The 26,215-nt window shown below is 45.6% G+C and overlaps 1 protein-coding gene across 1 annotated transcript in view; it reads left to right on the top strand.

Moving 5' to 3' along the window:
* The first annotated feature begins 2,157 nt into the window (after nucleotides 1-2,157).
* Nucleotides 2,158-26,215, top strand: part of LOC137504762 (collagen alpha-2(I) chain-like) — a 43,014-nt gene continuing 18,956 nt past the window's right edge. Inside the window, exons 1-6 of the mRNA XM_068233347.1 lie at nucleotides 2,158-2,196; nucleotides 2,761-2,814; nucleotides 3,263-3,316; nucleotides 7,291-7,344; nucleotides 20,440-20,511; nucleotides 22,125-22,160. Of these exons, the coding sequence (XP_068089448.1) occupies nucleotides 20,470-20,511; nucleotides 22,125-22,160 (78 nt within the window). The 5' untranslated portion in view covers nucleotides 2,158-2,196; nucleotides 2,761-2,814; nucleotides 3,263-3,316; nucleotides 7,291-7,344; nucleotides 20,440-20,469. The remainder of the gene's footprint in view (nucleotides 2,197-2,760; nucleotides 2,815-3,262; nucleotides 3,317-7,290; nucleotides 7,345-20,439; nucleotides 20,512-22,124; nucleotides 22,161-26,215) is intronic.

Genomic DNA, 26,215 nt, shown 5'->3' with positions numbered 1-26,215 from the left:
AAGAAGAGGCAGTATAACAAAACATGTACATCTAAAGGGATGTCGGAATGCCTCGCAATGCCCTCATTGCACGGAACAGCTTGTAACGAGCTGTTACTGCAAAGGTTTTTGTCAATGGGCTTCAGTAATTTACTGGTCTTCTACCGCACCTGTGAAAATGTTTATGACTTAGCACACAAAAGTCTAAAATACCGAATGCGGTATTTTCTGGACCAGATTTTTCTTTCACACAGCCTTTTATGAATTGACCCCAATGCCAGCACGGCAAATTTACCACTGTTTATTGAATGTAGCACAGGGTTGCATGTAGAACAGGAGTTTCTAATGACTCCGATTACTGTAATATAAACTGAAGTTTCTGTAAATGACCTTTAAATCCCAGTATTATAACATACTGTAGATGTGCCAAAATCTGTAATTTGTTTGTAGAGTGATTTTTTTTTTCTTCAAATGCTGTTCCCCAGGATCATTTCATTATTGCAAAATGACACACTTGGATGTCAGGATTTCCAGTGGTACACCTACTTCTCTTTTTGTTTTCACTTGTAAAAATGTTTTTGAACACACCATCTCTTTTTTATAGACATGTTGCTGAGTAGGTAAGATGGGAGGGTGTAGTTGAGAAGTGGTCACAGTTTTTAGATTGTGCAACGCTGTTGGACAGCAGAAAAAAATGTAAAAAAAGGCTATGCCTCTTCCCAATGTAGCAAAAAGTTTTTCTTTCCTATCCACTGTTAAGATAGTTCTCCCAAACTAAGATAAGTAAAACAATAAAAGTTTTAGTGCAGCTGGCTTATCACTTTACCATGTTATCTTGTACCATATTTTACATAACTGTAATGTTATAATAAATTACAGTATAAAACAGTTAATGGACTCAAGAATGCCAGTAACAAAATGATATTTCATTTTTAGGGAGAAGGAGGAGAAAGAGGATATGAAGGAATTCCAGGATTCAGAGGTGTGAAGGTAAATAATTATGGTAACATTACCAACATGAAGTTGTAAGCTTCAAAATATGCACTGATTCCCCACATCCTCAATGATGCAACAAAAGTCCAAAAGGGTTTGCAGCACACAAACGCTCTTTATTTATTTATTTGTTCATTGGCTCAAATAAGAGCGTTTGTGTGCTGAAAACCCTTTTGGACTTCATATATATATATATATATATATACATTAGGAAAGTATAGATATTTGTTAGGAACATGCTACCTACACGCTTCCAACTGCTGCTGTCCGTAGGAATCAGACCATGAACCCTTGGGCGGCAGTTTGGCTTTCTTCTCTACAGACATGTCACCAGTCTAGAGGCTAGTGACATGTATGTCATTATGGAGGAAGCAGGAATGATGACTTGCAGCACACAGTGGAGCAGATTCTGGCAGGGAAAAATGCACTCCAGCACTGGACTTTGTTAAAGATCCAGCATTTCATATTTTTAGGCAACAATAGGGAGCTCCTGTACACACCCTAGATTCTCAGCGGACGTGGACTTTATCAGCTGCCCCGGGCCAAGTTCAATATAATTCTTCCACAGTTTCTTTGTTACAAAGTTAAATACATATTAAAAACAAAAACGTTTTAGTAGTAAGTCTAATTAAGTAAATAAATTAAACAGCAAAACCTCAAAAACATTACTACAATCTCCCCTCAAAGGAAAACCATAATACAGTAATGTTTTATACCTGTTTTAAATTGCTTAAGAAAAACTGATAGTCATTTGTCAGATTAATAAATAAGTGATCTACTATAGGAATTGTAAGTACTGTAAAGGATGAAATGGCAAATAAAATAAGTTCTGAACACAACATTTTTATTTTAATTTAATTTTATTTTATTTTAGGGTGATGATGGCTTTCCAGGATCTGAAGGACGACCAGGCAGACAAGGATTCAAGGTATTGTTATACCAACAGTACATTTTAAGGAGCCAAAAAGGATCATAAATGCATTAATGTTGTGCAAATAACATCTCTTTTAGGGAATTATAGGTGATCCGGGAGAACCTGGATGGGAAGGAAGTAAAGGAGAACCTGTAAGTATACATGTGTAACCTATCTATCTATCTATCTATCTATCTATCTATCTATCTATCTATCTATCTATCTATCTATTTATACGAGTAACAAAGAATGTCTTGGCTTTGTAGGGCATAACAGGCCCAAGGGGTGCAAAAGGATCACAGGGTCCACAGGTAAAGTGTAATCTATGGTTCTTATATTTGATTTTCTTATAAATATACCCATACCCTTTTGTCTGAATCTGGAAGAAAATTATGTCCATGAATAAAAAAAAAAGTCCTAATCTAATAATGTTGTTATAAATTAGCCAGGTCTTGTGCTGTGATTTTTTGGGGGTTTCATAAGTATACATGCCCACTTTTCTTTGTTGTAATATTTTCATACATTTCTGTGAAAAAGTATTGATTGTTTACAAAAATGGAAATATTCTTAAAAATGTTTTCATATCAGTGGCAAATATTTGAGAATTGTTTTTTTTTTCTGTAAAACCATAATGTCTATAAGGAAAATGACTTTGGAGTAAATTTTGTAATTTTGGAGCTTTTATACATTTATAAGCGGAAATATTTGTAAGAGCACTTTTGCACTTAGAAAACTTAAGAAACAAAATACAAAGTAGTTAATAACCTCGCTTCTTTCAGTTTCTGATTATAATTTTAGAGTGGATATCTCCCCTTGTTGGTGATAAATTTCCCTTTCATCAATGTGCTCTAAATAAATTTTGTTTAAATTTCTAGGGCGTGATTGGTGACCCTGGTTTGTTTGGACGTGATGGTGATGATGGAGTTGATGTAAGAAATTAATGACTGTACTTTTCATGACCTAGCCATATTCATAACAAAGGGATTTTATATCTGAATATAGCGAATTTCAGTATTTTATTTAACTGTTAAAAATAGGCATTCATTAGTTTACTTTTAGGTAGTTGACAGACATAAGTGAAATTTTGTTACCAACAAAAATTGTGAGAATGTACCTAAAATAAAAGATTTTGAATGAGTAGAATAAAAGATTACAATCTTGTATCACTAGTTGCCAAAGAATATTCATCCTTGTGCAGTATGCTTTTAACTTAATTTTTACAATCTTCATCAATCACTTACAATTTTTCATAAATGAAAGATTATGAATATTATAATAAATATGTGTGATACTCTACAGTATATAACTTTATAGTGACAATCTAACTTTCTGTCAGTGATGTGCATATAATATATTTTGTGTTCTATTATGATATAGGCATATCAAGGCCCTCAGGGCCGTGAAGGACGCCATGGAGTTTTGGGACATAAGGTAAAATATTTTCACAGTATAGACTGAAAAATATATGCTTTATAACCCAATGTACTTAAAATAGTGAGGCATCTGACCTATAGGGATCTTAAACTGTTGTTAAACTTAAACTGTTGTTTAAATCCCAGATCAGTGCACATAAGTACCGTGCCTGGTTTTCTACCCCTGATTACTGTATGCAGGGCCGGGACAAGGTACTCCAGCATCAGAAGCAGAGATTCCAAGTTTACCCCCCCCCCCCCCCAAGTGACTTACCACCAAGCATTTGGGCAACCCCATAGATGCCCATGTTAATTTGGGCACCAAGGGCACCTGAAATTTGTGTCCCCTGGGGACAACACGGTAACGGTGGTGGAGTTCTTTGTATTGGCAGGAAAAGCACAATAGTACCGCTACTCTGTAAAATTAGCTCTTTTGCTACTCTGTAGCATAACTCTGTAGGGACAGGGACAGTGGAAAAAGCACTGAGAGAGGATTTATACTTACCTGGGGCTTCCTCCAGCTCCTTGCAGTTTGCCAGGTCCCTTGGTGTGTGCCTGGCCCCCTCTGCTGCTTTCAACCCCAGCAGTCAAACCTAATCACCTTGAAAACCATGGAGGGGGGGGGGGACTCATAGACAGCTTTCTCTGCCTCTGGTGCTGAAGCTTCACTGCAGTGCCAGGCTTCCAGTTCCCTGGTCCAACAATGTCTCGGCCTGCCACTCCACTCAAGCAACTTGGGGCCACTGCTCCTAGACCCAGGCAACGCTGCAGGAAGCCAGCGCCACTCCCAGCACTGTTTCCTGCTGTTGCCTAGCAACAGTAACACAAAAGCTGCTACCGAGCCTGTCATCTCTTTGATAACAATGTGCCTTATTATGACACAGAGAGAGAGTGGGCACCAGGACTAGTTGTGTGGCAATTGATTGACAGGGGCTGGAATCGCCAGAGACTGTGTGCCACTGCTATTTGCAGAGAGAGAGAGGAAAGGGATGGAGGAGGTCTATCACTGGAGGAGGGTGGGCCCAGGTGGTGAGAGCAGAATGGACCCTTACAACAAATGGACCAGAGGCTGAAACCTCTCCAGCCTCTGCTTTTCAGCTGTTTTAGACTTGCCTCTTACTGGTCCAGATCTCCTTCTCCTTTTACTCTCTTGATTTTTCTATCCAGAACCTATATGCCATCAACTTTTTCTCCTGAGTTTTCTCCTAGGTGATATTTTCACACCTTGTAAAAAAATGTATTGTAAACTACTAGCAATCAAGAAAATACTCAAAATAATTTTGATAGTACTTTTCAACTAATGTTTAGTACCTTTTCAATTGCAATATGCTGAAAGTTATTTTAAAAGGTAATTAAAAATTATCTCTTAGGAGAACACTCAGGATAAAAAGTTAATTGCCCATGTCTGTTTTAATTTGTGATCTAACTTTCTTATTAGTTCTTTGCACTAACAGCGATAAAATATACATGTGCACACAACCAGGCTGAAGTTTTACAGGGCATATGCTAACTACGGTATGTCACGTACATTACAGATTTTGAGTAATGTGTATATATACACAAAGTGTGCGTTGTTTAATAAATAACTTGTATTACTCCATTTGTGTAAAGCACATCATACAAATTGCGTAACATAAGTTGAGATGTTTGAGTAATGCTGGTAACATTCATGTGCTCTGGGCCTCTGGTTTGCCCTTTTTATAGTTATTTACTGTTGAGTGAATATACTGCTAGGTTACTCAAATTTATTTTTCACCCATTTTAGTCTTGGCTTTCACTGGTCCTGAATCCTGATTAGTTGCAAACCTATTTATTGTTATATATTAACTTGCAGGAATTTTATCCCACATATATACAGGGAGAAAACAAGTGTATTCCAGAATGTCTTCTTCACATGCAAGTCTGTCCTTAAAGTTCCCTTTTCCAAATCACCCTAGTATTTTAAAAAGCTACAGATAATAGATAGTAGAATGTACACTGTTAAACTAATATCAGGGCATTATGGTTGTAGTGTTCCCGGAAAAAACTTGACTATTGCACCAGTGGAGGAAACATCACCCATGTATAACTGAATTTGTTGTACCAGACAGGGTGTGTCAAACTCAATAACGTAATGGGCCAAATATGAAACACAGTCTATGTTGTGGGCCAAATAGTTTATTAAGATTTAACTGGGTAGTCTTCAGTGAGCATCTTAAATGGTCAAGTGCTAAACCTAAATGTGGGCACTGAATTGGATGGGAAGACAGTTTGCCATCATCTGTAGTAAATCAAAGATGCTTTTGGCATCCATAGTAATCAGCAGATCAACCTCACGTGACTATCCCAATCCTCCTTACACTTCCAAAAACATGTTTGTATTTTTTTTCAAAAATAGAAATCAAGTTTGTATATTGTAATGACTATACAATCTCATCCAGAAATTTTGACAAAGGGATACATTCTGAATCTATACTGACTACTATGGGCTGGTCAGGGGGACTTCTCAGATTTTTGCAGTTGTGTACTACCTTTTCTTCATAAACCTGTGTTCTGCAAAACTTACCGGTATATATTAATAAGAAATTAACAGTAAAGAAAAACAATTCACATTGGTGTCCATATAATTGTATTGCTGATGATAAAATGTAAGGTAACCATGGCTTTTCTCTTTAAAGAGACACTGAAGCGGCAAAAAAATTATGATATAATGAATTGGTTGTGTAGTACGGATAATTACTAGAACATTAGTAGCAATAAAATATTCTCATATTTTTATTTTCAGTTATATAGCTTTTTTTTTTTATAACATTGCATCATTCTCTAATACTTGCAGTTTACACACTACTAACTTTTGACCTGTCACTGAACTGTTTTCTGCAAAAGAAAAACACAATACAGTTGAGATAACCTAATCAGAAGTCAGAGCTCTCCAGGACTTTCAAAGTCGCAGAGCTCATTGGCTATTTGCATAGATAACAACTGGAGTTTCTTAAAGAGAATCTGTATTGGTAAAATCGCACAAAAGTAAACATACCAGTGCGTTAGGGGACATCTCCTATTACCCTCTGTCACAATTTTGCCGCTCCTCGCCGCATTAAAAGTGGTTAAAAACAGTTTTAAAAAGTTTGTTTATAAACAAACAAAATGGCCACCAAAACAGGAAGTAGGTTGATGTACAGTATGTCCACACATAGAAAATACATTCATACACAAGCAGGCTGTATACACCCTTCCTTTTGAATCTCAAGAGATCATTTGTGTGTTTCTTTCCCCCTGCAGCTATCTTCCACTGAAGTGTCAGGCTGTTTCTTCCTGCAGAGTGCAGACAGCTCTGCCTGTATGTAATTCCTCAGTATGTGAAAGCCCAGCCAGCTCAGAGGAGGATTTATCCAGCTTGTAAAAGATAAGAGAGAAGAGAGAAGCTGCCCTAATCTAAATAATACACAGGCAGTGTGCAGAGAGGGGCCTGGAGGGGGGGGATGCATCACAGAACCACAACACTGAAGAACTTGGCAGCCTTCCAGACACAGGCTGACAAGTCTGACAAGAGAGAGATAAGTTGATTTATTACAGAGATGGTGATAGTAGAACGTGCTGCAGTAAGCCAGAACACATTAGAATAGCTTTTGGAACTTGTAGGATGATAAAAAACAGGATGCAATTTTTGTTACAGAGTCTCTTTAACTCTTCCTGTACTGGAAACAAATATTAGTCTCTGCTCCTAATGCTTTATTTCTTAGCTGTACTACACAACCAATTCACCATTATATCATAACTTTTTTTTTCGCTTCAGTGTCTCTTTAATGAATAAGTATAACAGTAATGTCTGTTTGAAAATGGCTATGGTAATATATCACAGAAAGAATGTAAATCTTTCCAATGCTTAAGTTTCCAAGTTTTTAAATGAATGAAAAGTGTTCTAATATCAGCTTTTATATTTAGTTTTAATTGTTAAATGTTTTATGAACTGGTTTATGCAATGCTCATGTGTATATTTAAATTAATTTCAAGGGTGAAAAAGGATTAATTGGAAAGCGAGGTTCTGAGGGTCCCCCAGGAAGACCTGTGAGTTTAATACTAATTGTTGCATTTACAAAACCATGATGTTCCTGGCCTAAACCATATTTTTTTGTCATGAATTTATACCCTTTTTTGATTGTGCTATATTTGTAAATATCCAGTTTGTCCTTCCAAGCCAAATAAATTGCACAACAATCCTGTACATAATATTCTCTACTTCTAGTAAATAATAATCTAACTCACTATGCCCTGGTCTTGAAACAAACAAATCTAATTTCTTGAGAAATAAGAATTTCCATTATTTTAACCTTCTGCCGCCCGCGTCACGCCAGTAGGCGTGGCCGCGGCGGCAGCCCCAGGACCGCCTAACGCCAATTGGCGTAAAGTCCTGGGGCTCTGTTTTGCATGAGATCGCGCGCATGGTGCGCGCACATCTCATGCTCGGAGGGCGGAGCTCTGCCCCGCCTTCAGTCTCCGAGCGGCTGTTGCCGCTCGGGAGACTGTTAGACGGCGATCACGCCGTCTATTTACTACGTGCAGCGCTGCGATGAGCAGCAGCGCTGCACTGGGGACAGCCGTGTGACACGGCTGTCCCCATGGGGGACAAGAGAGCGATCGGCTCTCATAGGCAGAAGCCTATGACAGCCGATCGCCATAATTGGCTGGCTGTGGGGAGGGAGGGAGGGAAGGGTCTTAAAGAAACAGGGGTTTTTAAACAAAAACGACAAACAATAATATTTATTTTAAAAAAATAAACATGGGGGGAGCGATCAGACCCCACCAACAGAGAGCTCTGTTGGTGGGGAGAAAAGGGGGGGGGGGAATCACTTGTGTGCTGAGTTGTGCGGCCCTGCAGCTTGGCCTTAAAGCTGCTGTGGCCAATTTAGCTAAAAATGGACTGGTCAGGGGGGTTTAGCCCTGCAGTCCTCAAGTGGTTAAAGGCAGCTATACACTTATAGATGGTCAAGTGACAAAAATATAAATCCCTCTTTGATTAAAATCTAATCAGAGACACATTTATTCCTACCATACACTACACATAAATGATCAATAGATAAAAATATGTATGGGCAACCATGTTGGGGCATCAATTTCTATTATTCAGAGTGATTGAATCTGCTGTGGTCAGTTGCATAACACATGCGTTATAATGTGTTAAAATGTGTATGAACTGCAATGGAGACTGGACATAGACTTTAATGCAAAGGCTGCATGCAGCGAGTTAGAATAGCGCAATCAGTTACAACACTTTACTGTGAACAGGCCCATAGAATGTCATGGGTATAGAGTTGTCATTAAAGTTGTCCCGAACGATTCGGCCACGAACATATTCGCGCAAACGTTCGTCGAAATGTGAACTTTATGGCGAGTTCGACCCGCCCCAATACTACATCATTGGGCTAAACTTTGACCCTCTACATCGCAGTCAGCAGACACATGACAGCCAATCAGGCTGCATTCCCTCCTGGAGCCCCCCCCCCCCCTTATATAAGGCAGCTGCGTCGACCATTATCTCACTCGATGTTGCTGCAGTAGTCAGAGAAGGGAGAGGAACCTGCTGCAGAGATAGGGAAAGCTTAGTTAGGCTCTTGTAGCTTGGTCCTAGCTGATATTTGTTGTTGAAAAGCACCACAAAAAGAGGTCTTTTCAGAGCTAATGTTCTTGTGAAGTTTTTTTTTTTTTTTGTGTGCCACTGACATTGCATTATACAGCCCTGTGTGTCACAGCTGGCCCTTGCTAATTGCTATACTGTGCAAGGCCCAGCACATTCAGTGCCTACCTTTTAACTGCACCTGTGTGTGACAGCTGCACATTTATAATACCAGTCTGACCGTGCATATCTGTTCATGTTCACTGCACCTGCGTGACAGCACGCAGTGTTATATAATACCAGTCACTGCATAACTGTTCACTGCACCTGTGTGCGACAGCTGCACATTTGTAATACTAGTCCGACCGTGCATACCTGTTCATGTTCACTGCACCTGCGTGACAGCATGCAGTGTTATATAATACCAGTCACTGCATAACTGTTCACTGCACCTGTGTGCGACAGCTGCACATTTGTAATACCAGTCCGACCGTGCATACCTGTTCATGTTCACTGCACCTGCGTGACAGCATGCAGTGTTATATAATACCAGTCACTGCATAACTGTTCACTGCACCTGTGTGTGACAGCTGAACATTTGTAATACCAGTCCGACCGTGCATAACTGGTCATGTTCACTGCACCTGCGTGACAGCATGCAGTGTTATATAATACCAGTCACTGCATAACTGTTCACTGCACCTGTGTGTGTGACAGCTGCACATTGTATTGTGTAATACCAGACCGTGCATACCTGTAACTGCACCTGTGACTGACCGCACATTGTATTATATACCAGCAGTCACTGCAACCTTTTCACTGCACCTGTGTAACTGCACATTGTTGTACCAGCAGTCACTGCAATCTGTTCACTGCACCTGTGTAGCAGCACATTGTTGTACCAGCAGTCATTGCAACCTGTTCACTGCACCTGTGTAACCGCACATTGTTGTACCAGCAGCATATCTTCCTCCGCAGCCACCACTGCTACTACTAGCACCACATCTGGCCCATTTGACACTTAGCAGGTGTTATTTGGTGAGGAATTAACTGATTCACAGCCATTCTTGTTACAAGATGACGGCGCTAAGCATGTTACACCACCACCTCATATGTCTGAGTTAGGCGCCAGTATGGACCTAAGGTGTGAGGATGATGAAGTACCAGTTGTTGGTGCAGTTTTGGAGGTGTCTGATACAAGCGAAGCTTTGGAGGATGATTATGATGATGATGATGATACTGCCATGGATGCCACATGGGATCCTAATAGACAAGATGACCAGGGGGACAGTTCAGAGGGGGTTCAGAGAGGAGTAGGAGGATACGAGTTGCTGAAAGAAGCAGGGGAAGTGCGTCATCAGAAACAGCTCATGGCAGTGTCCGGCACCATATATCGCCACCTATGGACAGCCAGCCAATATGCTCTTCAAGGTCAGCTGCTGACACCACCACCAAAGTGCCATTCCAGGGCTCAGCGGTGTGGAGTTTTTTTTGTGTGTCTGCCTCAGATGAGAGCAATGCCTTCTGTACTATCTGCGATCAAAGATTGAGTCATGGAAAGACCAAGACCTGAGTAGGGACAACTGGCTTACGAAAGCACATGGTGAAAAACCACAAATGGCAATGGGAAGACCACCTGAGGAAAGGCAGCAAACAAAGGCAAAGCCACCCTCCTTCTCTGCTTCCTCCATCAGGTGCATCATCTTCAGCCGCTTTCTCCCTTGCACCTTCACAATCACAGCCACCTTCTTCCACTCTGCCTCTCACCTTTAGCGCTTCCTGTTCCTCTGCTCACAACAGCAGCCAGGTGTCCATGAGGGAAATCTTTGAGTGGAAGAAGCCAATTTCTGCCAGTCACCCCCTTGCCCGGCGTCTGACAGCTGGCTTGGTGGAACTGTTATCTTGCCAGCTGTTACCATACCGTTTGGTGGACTCTGAGGCCTTCCAAAAATTTATGGCGATTGGGACACCGCAGTGGAAGATACCAGGCCGCAATTACTTTTCTCAAAAGGCGATACCCAAATTGTACCATGATGTAGAAAGGCTAGTGGTGTCATCTCTGGCACACAGCGTTGGGTCAAGGGTCCATCTGACCACGGATGCCTGGTCTGCCAAGCATGGTCAGGGCAGGTACATTATTTATACGACACATTGGGTCAGCCCGGTGACCGCTGGCAAGCAGGGAGTTCATGGCTGTGTAGCAAACCTAGTTGTGACACCTCCGCGGCTTGCAGGCAGGCCTGCTGCCACCTCCTCTCCTTCTCCTCCTACTCCTCCTGCTACATCCTCCCCAACTAGACACCCCCAGCTCCCCAGGACCTATGCTGCATTCCAGGTATGACGGTGTCACGCCATCTTGGACATGTCTTGCCTCAAAGCCCAGAGTCACACTGGAGCAGCTCTCCTGGCTGTTCTGAACAAACAGGTGGATCAGTGGCTGACCCCGCACCAACTGGCGATTGGCAACGTGGTGAGTGATGGAATAAAGGTGCCACTGCCAGTAATCTTCCTCCTCCTCCCATGTCCACACAGGCAAGAACAGGACGCTTTAGCGATCTCAAGGTGATGTCAGACATGTAGACATTCTTTAGTCCAATGCCTCGCCTTAGCCATTCCGGATCCACCAACGCCTCGACTGGCAGGTAGCCGACTACCTGGCCTTAAGTGCGGATGTAGACACTCTGAGCAGTGATGAACCCCTGGACTACTGGGTGCGCAGTCTTGACCTGTGGCCAGAGCTGTCACAATTTTCCATGCAACTTCTGTCTTGCCCTGCCTCAAGCGTCATGTCAGAAAGGACCTTCAGCGCAGCTGGAGGCATTGTCAGTGAGAAGAGAAGTAGCCTAGGTCACAAAAGTGTTCAGTACCTCACCTTTATCAAAATGAATGAGGCATGGATCCCGGAGGGCTACTGCCTGCCCGAAGACTAAGTCAGTCCCCACACACAGCATCTCTGCCTGTACGCCGTACGACTGCCTTCTCCGCCACCACCAACAGGGTCCAGGACTCCAGGTGGATTCCTGCTAGCAGCAGCCACTATAATAATTTTTCTGGTGCGTGTACATGCCTGCCTAATTTTTCTGGCTTCACTGCAGCTGCAACAACAAAACAAAAGGCATGTACATGTGTCAATTCCCCTTCGTGATCTTTACCTTGCTGCGGTGAAGGGGCTTGCGTATCACAATGAAGTAATGACCGGCTAAATGAGTGTGTTAGGGTTGGGGGGCACACCTGACCCAAGAAGATAGATAATAAGGTTGTTGCTCCATTGTGGACAGACCAAATTTGATCAGCTGGACACTCAGTCACTTTTGTTCTGTCATTCAGCTACCTCAGCCGACCATATGGGCTTGAAAACCGCCATTGCCTGCACTCTCGCCATGGTGCGCACCAGTCCAGCATGGCCATCACTACACAAACAGCTGTTTGCGGTGCGTTAAACAGTGAGTTTAGTCTGTCAGTGTGAAGCAGTACACTAATTACACTATCTGATTGATGTATACACATGCAAGATGTTTTAAAGTACTTTAGGCCTCCAATTTAGCAATAAAATGTGATTTCTGCCCTTAAACCCTGCTGTGCGTAAAATACGGATTTTCCCTGGGACTTTTGGCATGTATCCCACTCCGCCATGCCCCCCTATAGGTGTTAGACCCCTTGAAACATCTTTTCCATCACTTTAGTGGCCACAATTAATGTTTGTAGTTTTGAAGGTTCGCCTGCCCATTGAAGTCTATGGCAGTTCGAAAGTTTGCATGTTCGCGCCCTTTTTTCACGTGTTCGAGTTCGAGGTTCGCGAACCAAAATCGGAGGTTTGCGACAACTCTAGTTGACATGCAGAATTATTCTGCAATGCAACTTACCACTGTGAACCTAGCCTTAATATCATCTTTTGTAATTATTTTTAATCATAGCGGTCAGATTGCATTACCTCATCAAAAGCTTACAAGAAGGGATAGGGATTTTGGGAAGGTGGTGTCTTAAATACAAAACAAACTAATGGATAGAGTTGGGCCGAACCTCCGATTTTAGGTTCGCGAACCTGGTTCGCGAACTTCTGCGGAAGGTTCGGTTCGCGTTAAAGTTCGCAAACCGCAATAGACTTCAATGGGGATGCGAACTTTGAAAAAAAAAATAATTATGCTGGCCACAAAAGTGATGGAAAAGATGTTTCAAGGGGTTTAACACCTGGAGGGGGGCATGGCGGAGTGGGATACATGCCAAAAGTCCCCGGGAAAAATCTGGATTTGACGCAAAGCAGCGTTTTAAGGGCAGAAATCACATTGAATGCTAAATGACAGGCCTAAAGTGCTTTCAAACATCTTGCATGTGTATACATCAATCAGGTAGTGTAATTAAAGTACTGCTTCACACTGACACACCAAACTCACCGTGTAACGCAGCGCAAACAGCTGTTTGTGTAGTGACGGCCGTGCTGGACAGGTGCGCACCATGGCGAGAGTGCAGGTTTTGGTGGCTTTACAGCCCATATGGTCGCCTGGCTGATGTAGCTGAATGACAGAACAGTGACTGTCCAGCTGATCAAATTTGGTCTGACCACAATGAGGCAACGACCTTATTATCGTGGGTGTGCCCCCCGAGACACTCATCTAGGCGCCGGTCATTGCTTCATTGTGATACGCAAGCCCCTTCACCACGGCAAGGTAATGATCACGAAGGGGAATGGGCGCATGTACATGCCTTTTCTTTTGTTGTTGCAGCTGCCCGCAGTGCAGCCAGAAAAATTAGGCAGTCATGTACACGCACCAGAAAAATTATTACAGCGGCCGCTGCTAGCAGCGGCCTAAAAAATTCAGCAATCCGCCTGGAGTCCCGGACCCTGTTGGTGGTGGCGGAGAAGGTAGTCAAGCGGCCTGCAGGCAGACATGCTGTGTGGAGGGACTGGGAGCGACTTAGTCTTCTTGGGGCAGGCCAGGCAGCCAGTCACACGGCGTGCAGGCAGAGATGCTGTGTGTGCGGGGACTGACTTAGTCTTGGGGCGGGCAGCAGCCCTCCGGGATCCATGCCTCATTCATTTTGATAAAGGTGAGGTACTTAACACTTTTGTGACTTAGGCGACTTCTCTTCTCTGTGACAATGCCTCCAGCTGCGCTGAAGGTCCTTTCTGACAGGACGCTTGCGGCAGGGCAGGAGAGAAGTTGGATGGCAAATTGGGACAGCTCTGGCCACAGGTCAAGCCTGCGCACCCAGTAGTTCAAGGGTTCCTCATCGCTGTTCACAGCAGTGTCTACATCCACACTTAAGGCCAGGTAGTCGGCTACCTGCCGTTCCAGGCGTTGGTGGAGGGTGGATCCGGAAGGGCTACGGCGAGGCGTTGGACTAAAGAACGTCCGCATGTCCGACATCATCATGAGATCGCTGGAGCGTCCTGTCTTTGACTGCGTGGACATGGGAGGAGGATTAGTGGCAGTGGTACCTTGCTGGCGTTGTGCCGTCACATCACCCTTAAAGGCATTGTAAAGCATAGTTGACAGCTGGTTCTGCATGTGCTGCATCCTTTCCACTTTCCGGTGAGTTGGTAACAGGTCCGCCACTTTGTGCCTGTACCGAGGGTCTAGTAGTGTGGCCACCCAGTACAGCTCATTCCCCTTGAGGTTTTTTATACGGGGGTCCCTCAACAGGCAGGACAGCATAAAAGACGACATCTGCACAAAGTCGGATCCAGTACCCTCCATCTCCTCTTGCTCTTCCTCAGTGACGTCAGGTAAGTCAACCTCCTCCCCCCAGCCGCGAACAATACCACGGGAAGGTTGAGCAGCACAAGCCCCTTGCGATGCCTGCTGAGGTTGTTCTCCTGCCGCTGTCCCCTCCTCCTCCTCCTCCCCCAAAGGAACACCTTGCTCATCATCCTCTGAGTCTGACTCGTCTTCTGCACACGACTTCTCTTCTTCCTCCTCCTCCCCCCTCTGTGCTGCCGCAGGTGTTGAGGAAACAGCTGGGTCTGATGAAAATTGGTCCCATGCCTGTTCCTGCCGTAACGGTTCCTGGTCACGCTCATTCACAGCTTCATCCGCCACTCTACGCACAGCACGCTCCAAGAAGTAAGCGTAGGGAATTAAGTCGCTGATGGTGCCCTCACTGCGGCTCACCAGGTTGGTCACCTCCTCAAACGGCCGCATGAGCCTGCATGCATTTTCCATCAGTGTCCAGTTGTCGGGCCAGAACATCCCCATCTTCCCAGACTGTTTCATTCTACTGTAGTTGTAGAGGTAGTGGGTCACGGCTTTCTTCTGTTCTAGCAGGTGGGAGAACATGAGCAGGGTCGAGTTCCAGCGAGTCGGGCTATCGCAAATGAGGCGTCTCACCGGCATGTTGTTTTTGCGCTGAATTTCCGCAAAGCGTGCCATGGCTGTGTAAGACCGCCTCAAATGCCCACAGAACTTCCTGGCCTGCTTCAGGACATTCGCTAAGCCAGGGTACTTTGCCACAAATCTTTGAACCACTAGATTCATGACATGTGCCATGCAGGGTATGTGTGTCAGCTTCCCCATATGCAAAGCGGCAAGCAGATTGCTGCCGTTGTTGCACACCACGTTGCCTATCTCCAGGTGGTGCGGGGTCAGCCACTCATCCACCTGTTTCTTAAGAGCAGCCAGGAGAGCTGCTCCAGTGTGACTCTCCGCTTTGAGACAAGACATGTCTAAGATGGCGTGACAGTGTCGTACCTGGCATGCAGCATAGGCCCTGCGGAGCTGGGGCTGTGTAGCTGGAGAGGAGAACTGCCACTCAGCCAAGGAGGAGGAGGACAGCGAAGAGCATGTAGCAGGAGGAGAGGAGGTGGCAGGAGGCCTGCCTGCAAGCCGTGGAGGTGTCACAATTTGGTCCGCTGCGCCCTGCTTGCCATCGTTCACCACCAGGTTCACCCAATGGGCTGTGTAGGTAATGTAGCGGCCCTGCCCGTGCTTGGCAGACCAGGCATCCGTGGTCAGGTGTACCCTTGACCCAACGCTCTTCGCAAGAGATGACACCACTTGCCTCTCAACTTCACGGTGCAGTTGGGGTATGGCCTTTCTCGAAAAATAAGTGCGGCCTGGCATCTTCCACTGCGGTGTTCCGATGGCCACAAATTTACGGAAGGCCTCAGAGTCCACCAGCCGGTATGGTAACAGCTGCCGAGCTAACAGTTCCGCCACGCCAGCTGTCAGACGCCGGGCAAGGGGGTGACTGGCCGAAATTGGCTTCTTCCGCTCAAACATTTCCTTCACGGACACCTGACTGCTGCTGTGGGACGAGGAGCAGGAACTGCTCAAGGGCAGAGGCGGAGTGGAGGAGGGTGCCTGTGAAGGTGGAAGGGAGAAAGCGGCAGAAGCAGATAATGCACCTGATGGAGGAGGAAGAGGAGAAGGAGGGTGGCTTTGCTTTTGTGTGCTGCTGCTGCTTTTGCTCAGGTGGCCATCCCATTGCTGTTTGTGCCTTTTCTCCAGGTGCCTTCGTAAGGCACTTGTCCCTACGTGAGTGTTGGCCTTTCCACGGCTCAATTTTTGTTGGCAGAGCGAACAGATGGCTTTGGTCCGATCTGAGGCACACACATTAAAAAATTTCCACACCGCTGAGCCACCCTGGGATGTGGGCACTATGGGGACCTCAGCAGCTGATGCTGAAGGGCAAGTTGGCTGGCTGTACATAGGTGGCGATACATGGTGCCGGACTCTGCCACCAGCTGTTTCTGACGAAGAGCTGCCCCAGCTTCTTTCAGCAACTTCTCTCCTCCTACTACTCTCTGACTCCCCCTCTGAACTGTCCCCCTCTTCATCTCCTCTATTGGGAACATACAGAGGATCCCTATTACCGTCATCATCGTAGTCATCCTGCCCAGCTTCGCTTGCCTCAGACAAATCCAAACTTGCACCATCAGTAGGTCCTTCATCCTCCTGACACGTTACATCCATAGTGTTGCCGCGTAACTCAGACATATTAGCTGGTGAAAATTCATCTGGCTGTAACAACAATGGCTGTGCATCAGTGATTTCAACACTAAATAATTCTTGCGAAGTGTCAAATGCAGCGGAAGTGGTGCTAGTAGTAGCGCTGGTGGCTGAGCAAGATGAGGTGTTCTGTGTCGCTAAATACTCAACCACGTCCTGACAATCTTGGGAGGTGATGGGACGTGCCTTCTTCCGAGCACTGTACTGTGGGCCAGGTCCACACGAAATTACATTTACACGACCTCGCGCAGACCTGCCGGGTGGCCTTCCTCTGGCTCTGGCACTACCTCTTCCTCTACCTGTTTTGTCCATATCGGGTATGCACGGAGTGGTATATCACACTGCGTGCACTCACGTAGGTAGGTGGGTTCACTTAACTGCACAGGTATGCGCACTGATGCGGTGGGTTCACTAAACAGAACAGGTATACAGTGGCGGGTTCACAGAACAGGTATGCAGTGGCAGGTTCACTGAACACAACAGGTATGCAGTGGCGGGTTCACTGAACAGGTATACAGTGGCGGGTCCACTGAACAGAACAGGTATGCAGTGGCGGGTTCACTAAACAGAACAGGTATACAGTGGCGGGTTCACTAAACAGAACAGGTATACAGTGGCGGGTTCACAGAACAGGTATGCAGTGGCAGGTTCACTGAACACAACAGGTATGCAGTGGCGGGTTCACTGAACAGGTATACAGTGGCGGGGCCACTGAACAGAACAGGTATGCAGTGGCGGGTTCACTAAACAGAACAGGTATACAGTGGCGGGTTCACTAAACAGAACAGGTATACAGTGGCGGGTTCACAGAATAGGTATGCAGTGGCAGGTTCACTGAACACAACAGGTATGCAGTGGCGGGTTCACTGAACAGGTATACAGTGGCGGGTCCACTGAACAGAACAGGTATGCAGTGGCGGGTTCACTAAACAGAACAGGTATACAGTGGCGGGTTCACTAAACAGAACAGGTATACAGTGGCGGGTTCACTAAACAGAACAGGTATACAGTGGCGGGTTCACAGAACAGGTATGCAGTGGCAGGTTCACTGAACACAACAGGTATGCAGTGGCGGGTTCACTGAACAGGTATACAGTGGCGGGTCCACTGAACAGAACAGGTATGCAGTGGCGGGTTCATTAAACAGAACAGGTATACAGTGGCGGGTTCACTAAACAGAACAGGTATACAGTGGCGGGTTCACTGAACAGGTATACAGTGGCGGGTCCACTGAACAGAACAGGTATGCAGTGGCGGGTTCACTAAACAGAACAGGTATACAGTGGCGGGTTCACTAAACAGAACAGGTATACAGTGGCGGGTTCACAGAACAGGTATGCAGTGGCAGGTTCACTGAACACAACAGGTATGCAGTGGCGGGTTCACTGAACAGGTATACAGTGGCAGGTCCACTGAACAGAACAGGTATGCAGTGGCGGGTTAACTAAACAGAACAGGTATACAGTGGCGGGTTCACTAAACAGAACAGGTATACAGTGGCGGGTTCACAGAACAGGTATGCAGTGGCAGGTTCACTGAACACAACAGGTATGCAGTGGCAGGTTCACTGAACAGGTATACAGTGGCGGGTCCACTGAACAGAACAGGTATGCAGTGGCGGGTTCACTAAACAGAACAGGTATACAGTGGCGGGTTCACTAAACAGAACAGGTATACAGTGGCGGGTTCACTAAACAGAACAGTTACATAGTTACATAGTTACATAGTTACTTTGGTTGAAAAAAGACATACGTCCATCGAGTTCAACCAGTACAAAGTACAACTCCAGCCTGCTCCCTCACATATCCCTGTTGATCCAGAGGAAGGCGAAAAAACCCTTACAAGGTAAAAATTCCTTCCCGACTCCAGATGGCAATCAGATAAAATCCCTGGATCAACATCATTGGCATTACCTAGTAATTGTAGCCATGGATGTCATTCAACGCAAGGAAAGCATCTAAGCCCCCTTTAAATGCAGGTATAGAGTTTGCCATAACGACTTCCTGTGGCAATGCATTCCACATCTTAATCACTCTTACTGTAAAGAACCCTTTCCTAAATAAATGGCAGGTATACAGTGGCGGGTTCACAGAACAGGTATGCAGTGGCAGGTTCACTGAACACAACAGGTATGCAGTGGCGGGTTCACTGAACAGGTATACAGTGGCGGGTCCACTGAACAGAACAGGTATGCAGTGGCGGGTTCACTAAACAGAACAGGTATACAGTGGCGGGTTCACTAAACAGAACAGGTATACAGTGTCGGGTTCACTGAACAGGTATACAGTGGCGGGTCCACTGAACAGAACAGGTATGCAGTGGCGGGTTCACTAAACAGAACAGGTATACAGTGGCGGGTTCACTGAACAGGTATACAGTGGCGGGTCCACTGAACAGAACAGGTATGCAGTGGCGGGTTCACTAAACAGAACAGGTATACAGTGGCGGGTTCACTAAACAGAACAGGTATACAGTGGCGGGTTCACAGAACAGGTATGCAGTGGCAGGTTCACTGAACACAACAGGTATGCAGTGGCGGGTTCACTGAACAGGTATACAGTGGCGGGTCCACTGAACAGAACAGGTATGCAGTGGCGGGTTCACTGAACAGGTATACAGTGGCGGGTCCACTGAACAGAACAGGTGTGCAGTGGCGGGTTCACTAAACAGGTATGCAGAGGTGGGTTCACAGAACAGGTATGCAGTGGTGGGTTCACAGCACAGGTATGCAGTGGTGGGTTCAATGAACAGGTATACAGTGGCGGGTCCACTGAACAGAACAGGTATGCAGTGGCAGGTTCACTGAACAGGTATGCAGTGGTGGGTTCACAGCACAGGTATGCAGTGGTGGGTTCACAGCACAGGTATGCAGTGGTGGGTTCACAGCACAGGTATGCAGTGGTGGGTTCACAGCACAGGTATGCAGTGGTGGGTTCACAGCACAGGTATGCAGTGGTGGGTTCACAGAACAGGTATGCAGCCAGACAGGAACAAGTTAAGCCTAACTAATCTTTCCCTGAGAGACAGTCTGCAGCAGCTCGCCCTACTCTCACTAACGCAGGCAGCACACGAGTGACCGTAATGGCCGCCGCTGCCTGCCTTATATAAGGGGGGGTGGGGCTCCAGGGGCTAGTGTAGCCTAATTGGCTACACTGGGCCTGCTGACTGTGATGTAGAGGGTCAAAGTTGACCCTCCATGTGCATTATGGGGCGAACCGAACTTCCGCAAAGGTTCGCCTGCGGGACGCGAACGCAAACCACTGATGTTCGCATGGAACTGTTCGCAGGCGAACCGTTCGGCCCAACTCTACTAATGGACAATAAAAACCATGGGCCTAATTCAGTAAATCCACAAAAAAAAAAATCAGATTATGAATATGCCCCATTATGGCAACAATACAAGACAGGTTACCCTTTCAATAAAGTTTTCCATATGCCCATCAGCCAAGATATTTTGATCATACAAGTCATTGCAGTAAATACGGAATACCCTAGTAATATTTTGTATTCTAATTTCCATATTTCTTGTCATTCTGAATTCTTTATATGAATGTTTTGCATTTATTATTCACTATTTTTTTATATTATTTTCTTATAAAACAGGGGATACCCGGCACAAAAGGAGAAGCTGGAATGCCTGGCAGACCTGGATTTATTGGTCCACCTGGAGCTGCTGTGAGTTTCTTTAAGATGTAGATTTTGTGGTAACTATCCCCCCTGCACACACACACACACCACCAAAAGCTCTGGGGCTAGCTGACCTTAAAATTCTAGGATACTGATGCTAGAATCCTAGATACTAGGATCCTTGATGCTCGAAAGCTTTTTTTTTATAAGTTTCTTTAAAGTATAACTTTCTCCATAAAAGCTCATTTTCAAGTTTCTCTGGCTCTTATTTGTTACATCTGCCGCACAAAGGAAGTTGCAATGCATTCTGGATTTTCTTTTTTTCTTCTTTACTTTCCCCTCAGACATAACTAATGCAGCCTGATTGGCATAGTCCCATATACTGTAGCATATCACTCAGAGGCTAATCACACTTATCTTTGAGAATTCTGCGTGTAATTTCCCACATGCATGAATCTGCGTTAGTGATTTTGCTAGTATTTATTAACTTTCGTGTGCGTTGTTGCATTTATGTGTGAACCTTTGTATGCAAATTTTTGGATTGTGATTTTTTTTCATTGCATACCAATAACATTAATTTACATGAAAACATATCTAATTAACATCAAAATTGCATGCATTTTTTTGCACAAAAAATAAATTTTCTGCATTGCTGTTGACTTTCATTAATTGCAAATTGCGCATTGCACATGAAAAAAGACAGACCTGCTGTGAGATTTTAAAACACAGGAAAAAGCAGAAAAACATGGGAAAATGCATTGCCATTGAAATGTGCGACAAATGCGAATTTGCAAAAATGCAAAATGCATGCAAATTCAAATAGGTGTGAATAGCCCTTAACTGGACTTTGGATTCCATAGTAACATATTAAAACCCTTTTTTAAAGTAGAAATGTGTTTCTTGGCAAAAAGATTGGACAAGGTAGGATGCTGGTACCTGTTGCCTCGTTGCTGCCAGCATCCAATTGGTGTCTATGTGTGACTCAGTCGCCTTGGCGACAACTATAACTTCCAGGCTGTATCCTCCCCTATGCTACCCCCAGGAGATTTGGCTTATTATGTTTTAAATAGCATGAATATATGTACTGATATGTATTTGGATATGATGAAAATCCCCTGTACCACGTCTTTCCTTGTTTTTCATTGAAAATAATAATAAAACGTTTTAAAAGTAAAACCCTTTTTTCAAAATTGTATTAAAACATGCTGATCTCTTATTAGGGAAGCTGGGAAGGTCAGTGGAAAGATCTGCAGAGCATAGTATTGGTCATGTTAGAGTGTGACTCTGTAGCTAAGGGATAAGCATGGCCACAAGTCATGATGACAATGATCATAAATTCAAAGCTTCAAAAAGTAAGGAATGGGCATTTTTATAAATGTCAGTTTTAATTCTGGTATGAGTGGGAGATAAGGGTAACATGGGTAGCTTTGTTTATTACAACAAGCTATGCTTTAATACCCTTCTAGTACAGTGAAAAAAAAATACTATAGAATGTTTGAGTACTGGTTTTTCTAATGAAAATGTATTAATTCAGTTTAGCGGAGTTCACCCAAAACTGCTAAAGGAAACTGTTGACACCCTCCATAAAATAATAGTTTACTGAAAAAGCTAAAAATACGATTAAAGGGTAACGGTATTTTTTTTTTTATTCTTACTTATAGGGTCATGTTGGACTTACTGGTGCTCCAGGACCAAAGGTACATTATGATTATTTATTATTGCTAACATTAGTATTCATAAAACACAGATTTATGTTTATATTACACACATTTAACTACTTCTCGACCGCCTAACGCACAGAGGCGGCCGGGAAGCGGACCCCGCAAGGACCAGCTCATGCCCAAAGGCAGCGGTCCTTGTAGGGGCATGGGCGGAGCGATCGCGTCATCCGTGACGCGATCCTCCGCCGGCGCCTGTCTCCGCTCATCCGCCGCAACATCCCGCCGGCCATACGGAAGCGCCGGCGGGATGTTAACCCGACGATCGCCGCATACAAAGTGTATAATACACTTTGTAATGTTTACAAAGTGTATTATACAGGCTGCCTCCTGCCCTGGTGGTCCCAGTGTCCGAGGGACCACCAGGGCAGGCTGCAGGCTGCAGCCACCCTATGTCGCACCCAAGCACACTGATTTCTCCCCCCCCCTGCTCCAGATCGCCCACAGCACCCCTCAGACCCCCCCTGCCCACCCCCCAGACCCCTGTTTGCACCCAATCACCCCCCTAATCACCCATCAATCACTCCCTGTCACTATCTGTCAACACTATTTTTTTTATCCCCCCCCCTGCCCCCTCCTGATCACCCTCCACCCCTCAGATTCTCCCCAGACCCCCCCCCCCTGTGTACTGTATGCATCTATCCCCCCTGATCACCTGTCAATCACCTGTCAATCACCCATCAATCACCCCCTGTCACTGCCACCCATCAATCAGCCCCTAACCTGCCCCTTGCGGGCAATCTGATCACCCACCCACACCAATAGATCGCCCGCAGATCCAACATCAGATCACCACCCAAACGCAGTGTTTACTTCTATTCTCTCCTCTAAACACCCACTAATTACCCATCAATCACCCATCAATCACGCCCTATCACCACCTGTCACTGTTACCCATCAGATCAGACCCTAATCTGCTCCTTGCGGGCACCCAATCACCCGCCTACACGCTCAGATTGCCCTCAGACCCCCCCTTATCAATTCGCCAGGACATTGTTTACATCTGTCCTTCCCTGTAATAACCCACTGATCACCTGTCAATCACCCATTAATCACCCCCTGTCACTGCCACCCATCAATCACCCCCTGTCACTGCCACCCGTCAATCAGCCCCTAACCTGCCCCTTGCGGGCAATCTGATCACCCACCCACACCAATAGATCGCCCGCAGATCCGACATCAGATCACCACCCAAGCGCAGTGTTTACATCTATTCTCTCCTCTAAACACCCACTAATTACCCACCAATCACCCATCAATCACCCCCTATCACCACCTGTCACTGTTACCCATCAGATCAGACCCTAATCTGCCCCTTGCGGGCACCCAATTACCCGCCTACACGCTCAGATTGCCCTCAGACCCCCCCTTATCAATTCGCCAGGGCATTATTTACATCTGTCCTTCCCTGTAATAACCCACTGATCACCTGTCAATCACCTGTCAATCACCCATCAATCACCCCCTGTCACTGCCACCCATCAATTAGCCCCTAACCTGCCCCTTGCGGGCAATCTGATCACCCACCCACACCAATAGATCGCCCGCAGATCCGACATCAGATCACCTCCCAAGTGCAGTGTTTACATCTGTTCTCTCCTCCAAACACCCACTAATTACCCATCAATCACCCCCTGTCACTGCTACCCATCAGATTAGACCCCTATCTGCCCCTAGGGCACTCAATCACCCGCCCATACCCTCAGAACGCCCTCAGACCCCAGCCCTGATCACCTCGCCAGTGCATTGCTTGCATCTATTCCCCCCTCTAATCACACCTTGCGACACCCATCAATCACCTCCTGTCACACCCTAGCACACCTACCCATCAGATCAGGCCCTAATTTGCCCCGTGTGGGCTCCTGATCACTCGGCCAAACCCTCAGATCCCCCTCAGACCCCCTTCCGATCACCTCCCCAGTGCATTGATTGCATCTATTTTTCCCTCTAACCACCCCCTGAGACACCCATCAATCACCTCCTGTCACCCCCTAGCACTCATATCCATCAGATCAGGCCCAATACAACCTGTCATCTAAAAGGCCACCCTGCTTATGACCGATTCCACAAAATTCGCCCCCTCATAGACCACCTGTCATCAAAATTTTCAGATGCTTATACCCCTGAACAGTCATTTTGAGAAATTTGGTTTCCAGACTACTCACGGTTTTGGGCCCGTAAAATGCCAGGGCGGTATAGGAACCCCACAAGTGACCCCATTTTAGAAAAAAAGACACCCCAAGGTATTCTGTTAGGTGTATGACGAGTTCATAGAAGATATTATTTTTTGTCAAAAGTTAGCGGAAATTGATTTTTATTGTTCTTTTTCACAAAGTGTCATTTTTCACTAACTTGTGACAAAAAATAAAATCTTCTATGAACTCACCATACTCCTAACGGAATACCTTGGGGTGTCTTCTTTCTAAAATGGGGTCACTTGTGGGGTTCCTATACTGCCCTGGCATTTTAGGGGCCCTAAACCGTGAGTAGTGTTGGGCGAACATCTAGATGTTCGGGTTCGGGCCGAACAGGCCGAACATGGCCGCGATGTTCGGGTGTTCGACCCGAACTCCGAACATAATGGAAGTCAATGGGGACCCGAACTTTTGTGGTTTGTAAAGCCTCCTTACATGCTACATACCCCAAATTTACAGGGTATGTGCACCTTGGGAGTGGGTACAAGAGGGAAAAAAATTTAGCAAAAAGAGCTTATAGTTTTTGAGAAAATCGATTTTAAAGTTTCAAAGGGAAAACTGTCTTTTAAATGCGGGAAATGTCTGTTTTCTTTGCACAGGTAACATGTTTTTTGTCGGCATGCAGTCATAAATGTAATACATATAAGAGGTTCCAGGAAAAGGGACCGGTAACGCTAACCCAGCAGCAGCACACGTGATGGAACAGGAGGAGGCGCAGGAGGAGAAGGCCACGCTTTGTGAGACACAACAACCCAGGCCTTGCATGAGGGCAAGAAGCGTGCGGATAGCATGCTTTGTACCGCCATGCAGTCATAAATGTAATAAAGATAAGTGGTTCAATAAACAGGGACCACGCGGCAAGACTAACCCAGCAGCAGCACACGTGATGGAACAGGAGGAGGCGCAGGAGGAGAAGGCCACGCTTTGTGAGACACAACAACCCAGGCCTTGCATGAGGGCAAGAAGCGTGCGGATAGCATGCTTTGTACCGCCATGCAGTCATAAATGTAATAAAGATAAGTGGTTCAATAAACAGGGACCACGCGGCAACGCTAACCCAGCAGCAGCACACGTGATGGAACAGGAGGAGGCGCAGGAGGAGAAGGCCACGGTTTTTGAGACACAACAACCCAGGCCTTGCATGAGGGCAAGAAGCGTGCGGATAGCATGCTTTGTACCGCCATGCAGTCATAAATGTAATAAAGATAAGTGGTTCAATAAACAGGGACCACGCGGCAACGCTAACCCAGCAGCAGCACACGTGATGGAACAGGAGGAGGCGCAGGAGGAGAAGGCCACGCTTTGTGAGACACAACAACCCAGGCCTTGCATGAGGGCAAGAAGCGTGCGGATAGCATGCTTTGTACCGCCATGCAGTCATAAATGTAATAAAGATAAGTGGTTCAATAAACAGGGACCACGCGGCAACGCTAACCCAGCAGCAGCACACGTGATGGAACAGGAGGAGGCGCAGGAGGAGAAGGCCACGCTTTGTGAGACACAACAACCCAGGCCTTGCATGAGGGCAAGAAGCGTGCGGATAGCATGCTTTGTACCGCCATGCAGTCATAAATGTAATAAAGATAAGTGGTTCAATAAACAGGGACCACGCGGCAACGCTAACCCAGCAGCAGCAGACGTGATGGAACAGGAGCAGGCGCAGGAGGAGAAGGCCACGCTTTGTGAGACACAACAACCCAGGCCTTGCATGAGGACAAAAAGCGTGCGGATATAGCAGCAATGCTTTTTGCCGCCATGCAGTCATAAATGTAATACAGATGAGAAGTTCAATAAACAGGGACCGGAAACGCTACACCATCCCAGATGTTCATTGGTCAT

Source organism: Hyperolius riggenbachi, chromosome 4 (assembly GCF_040937935.1).
Source record: "Hyperolius riggenbachi isolate aHypRig1 chromosome 4, aHypRig1.pri, whole genome shotgun sequence".
NCBI lineage: Eukaryota > Metazoa > Chordata > Amphibia > Anura > Hyperoliidae > Hyperolius > Hyperolius riggenbachi.
This window is presented reverse-complemented; position numbering and strand designations above follow the sequence as displayed.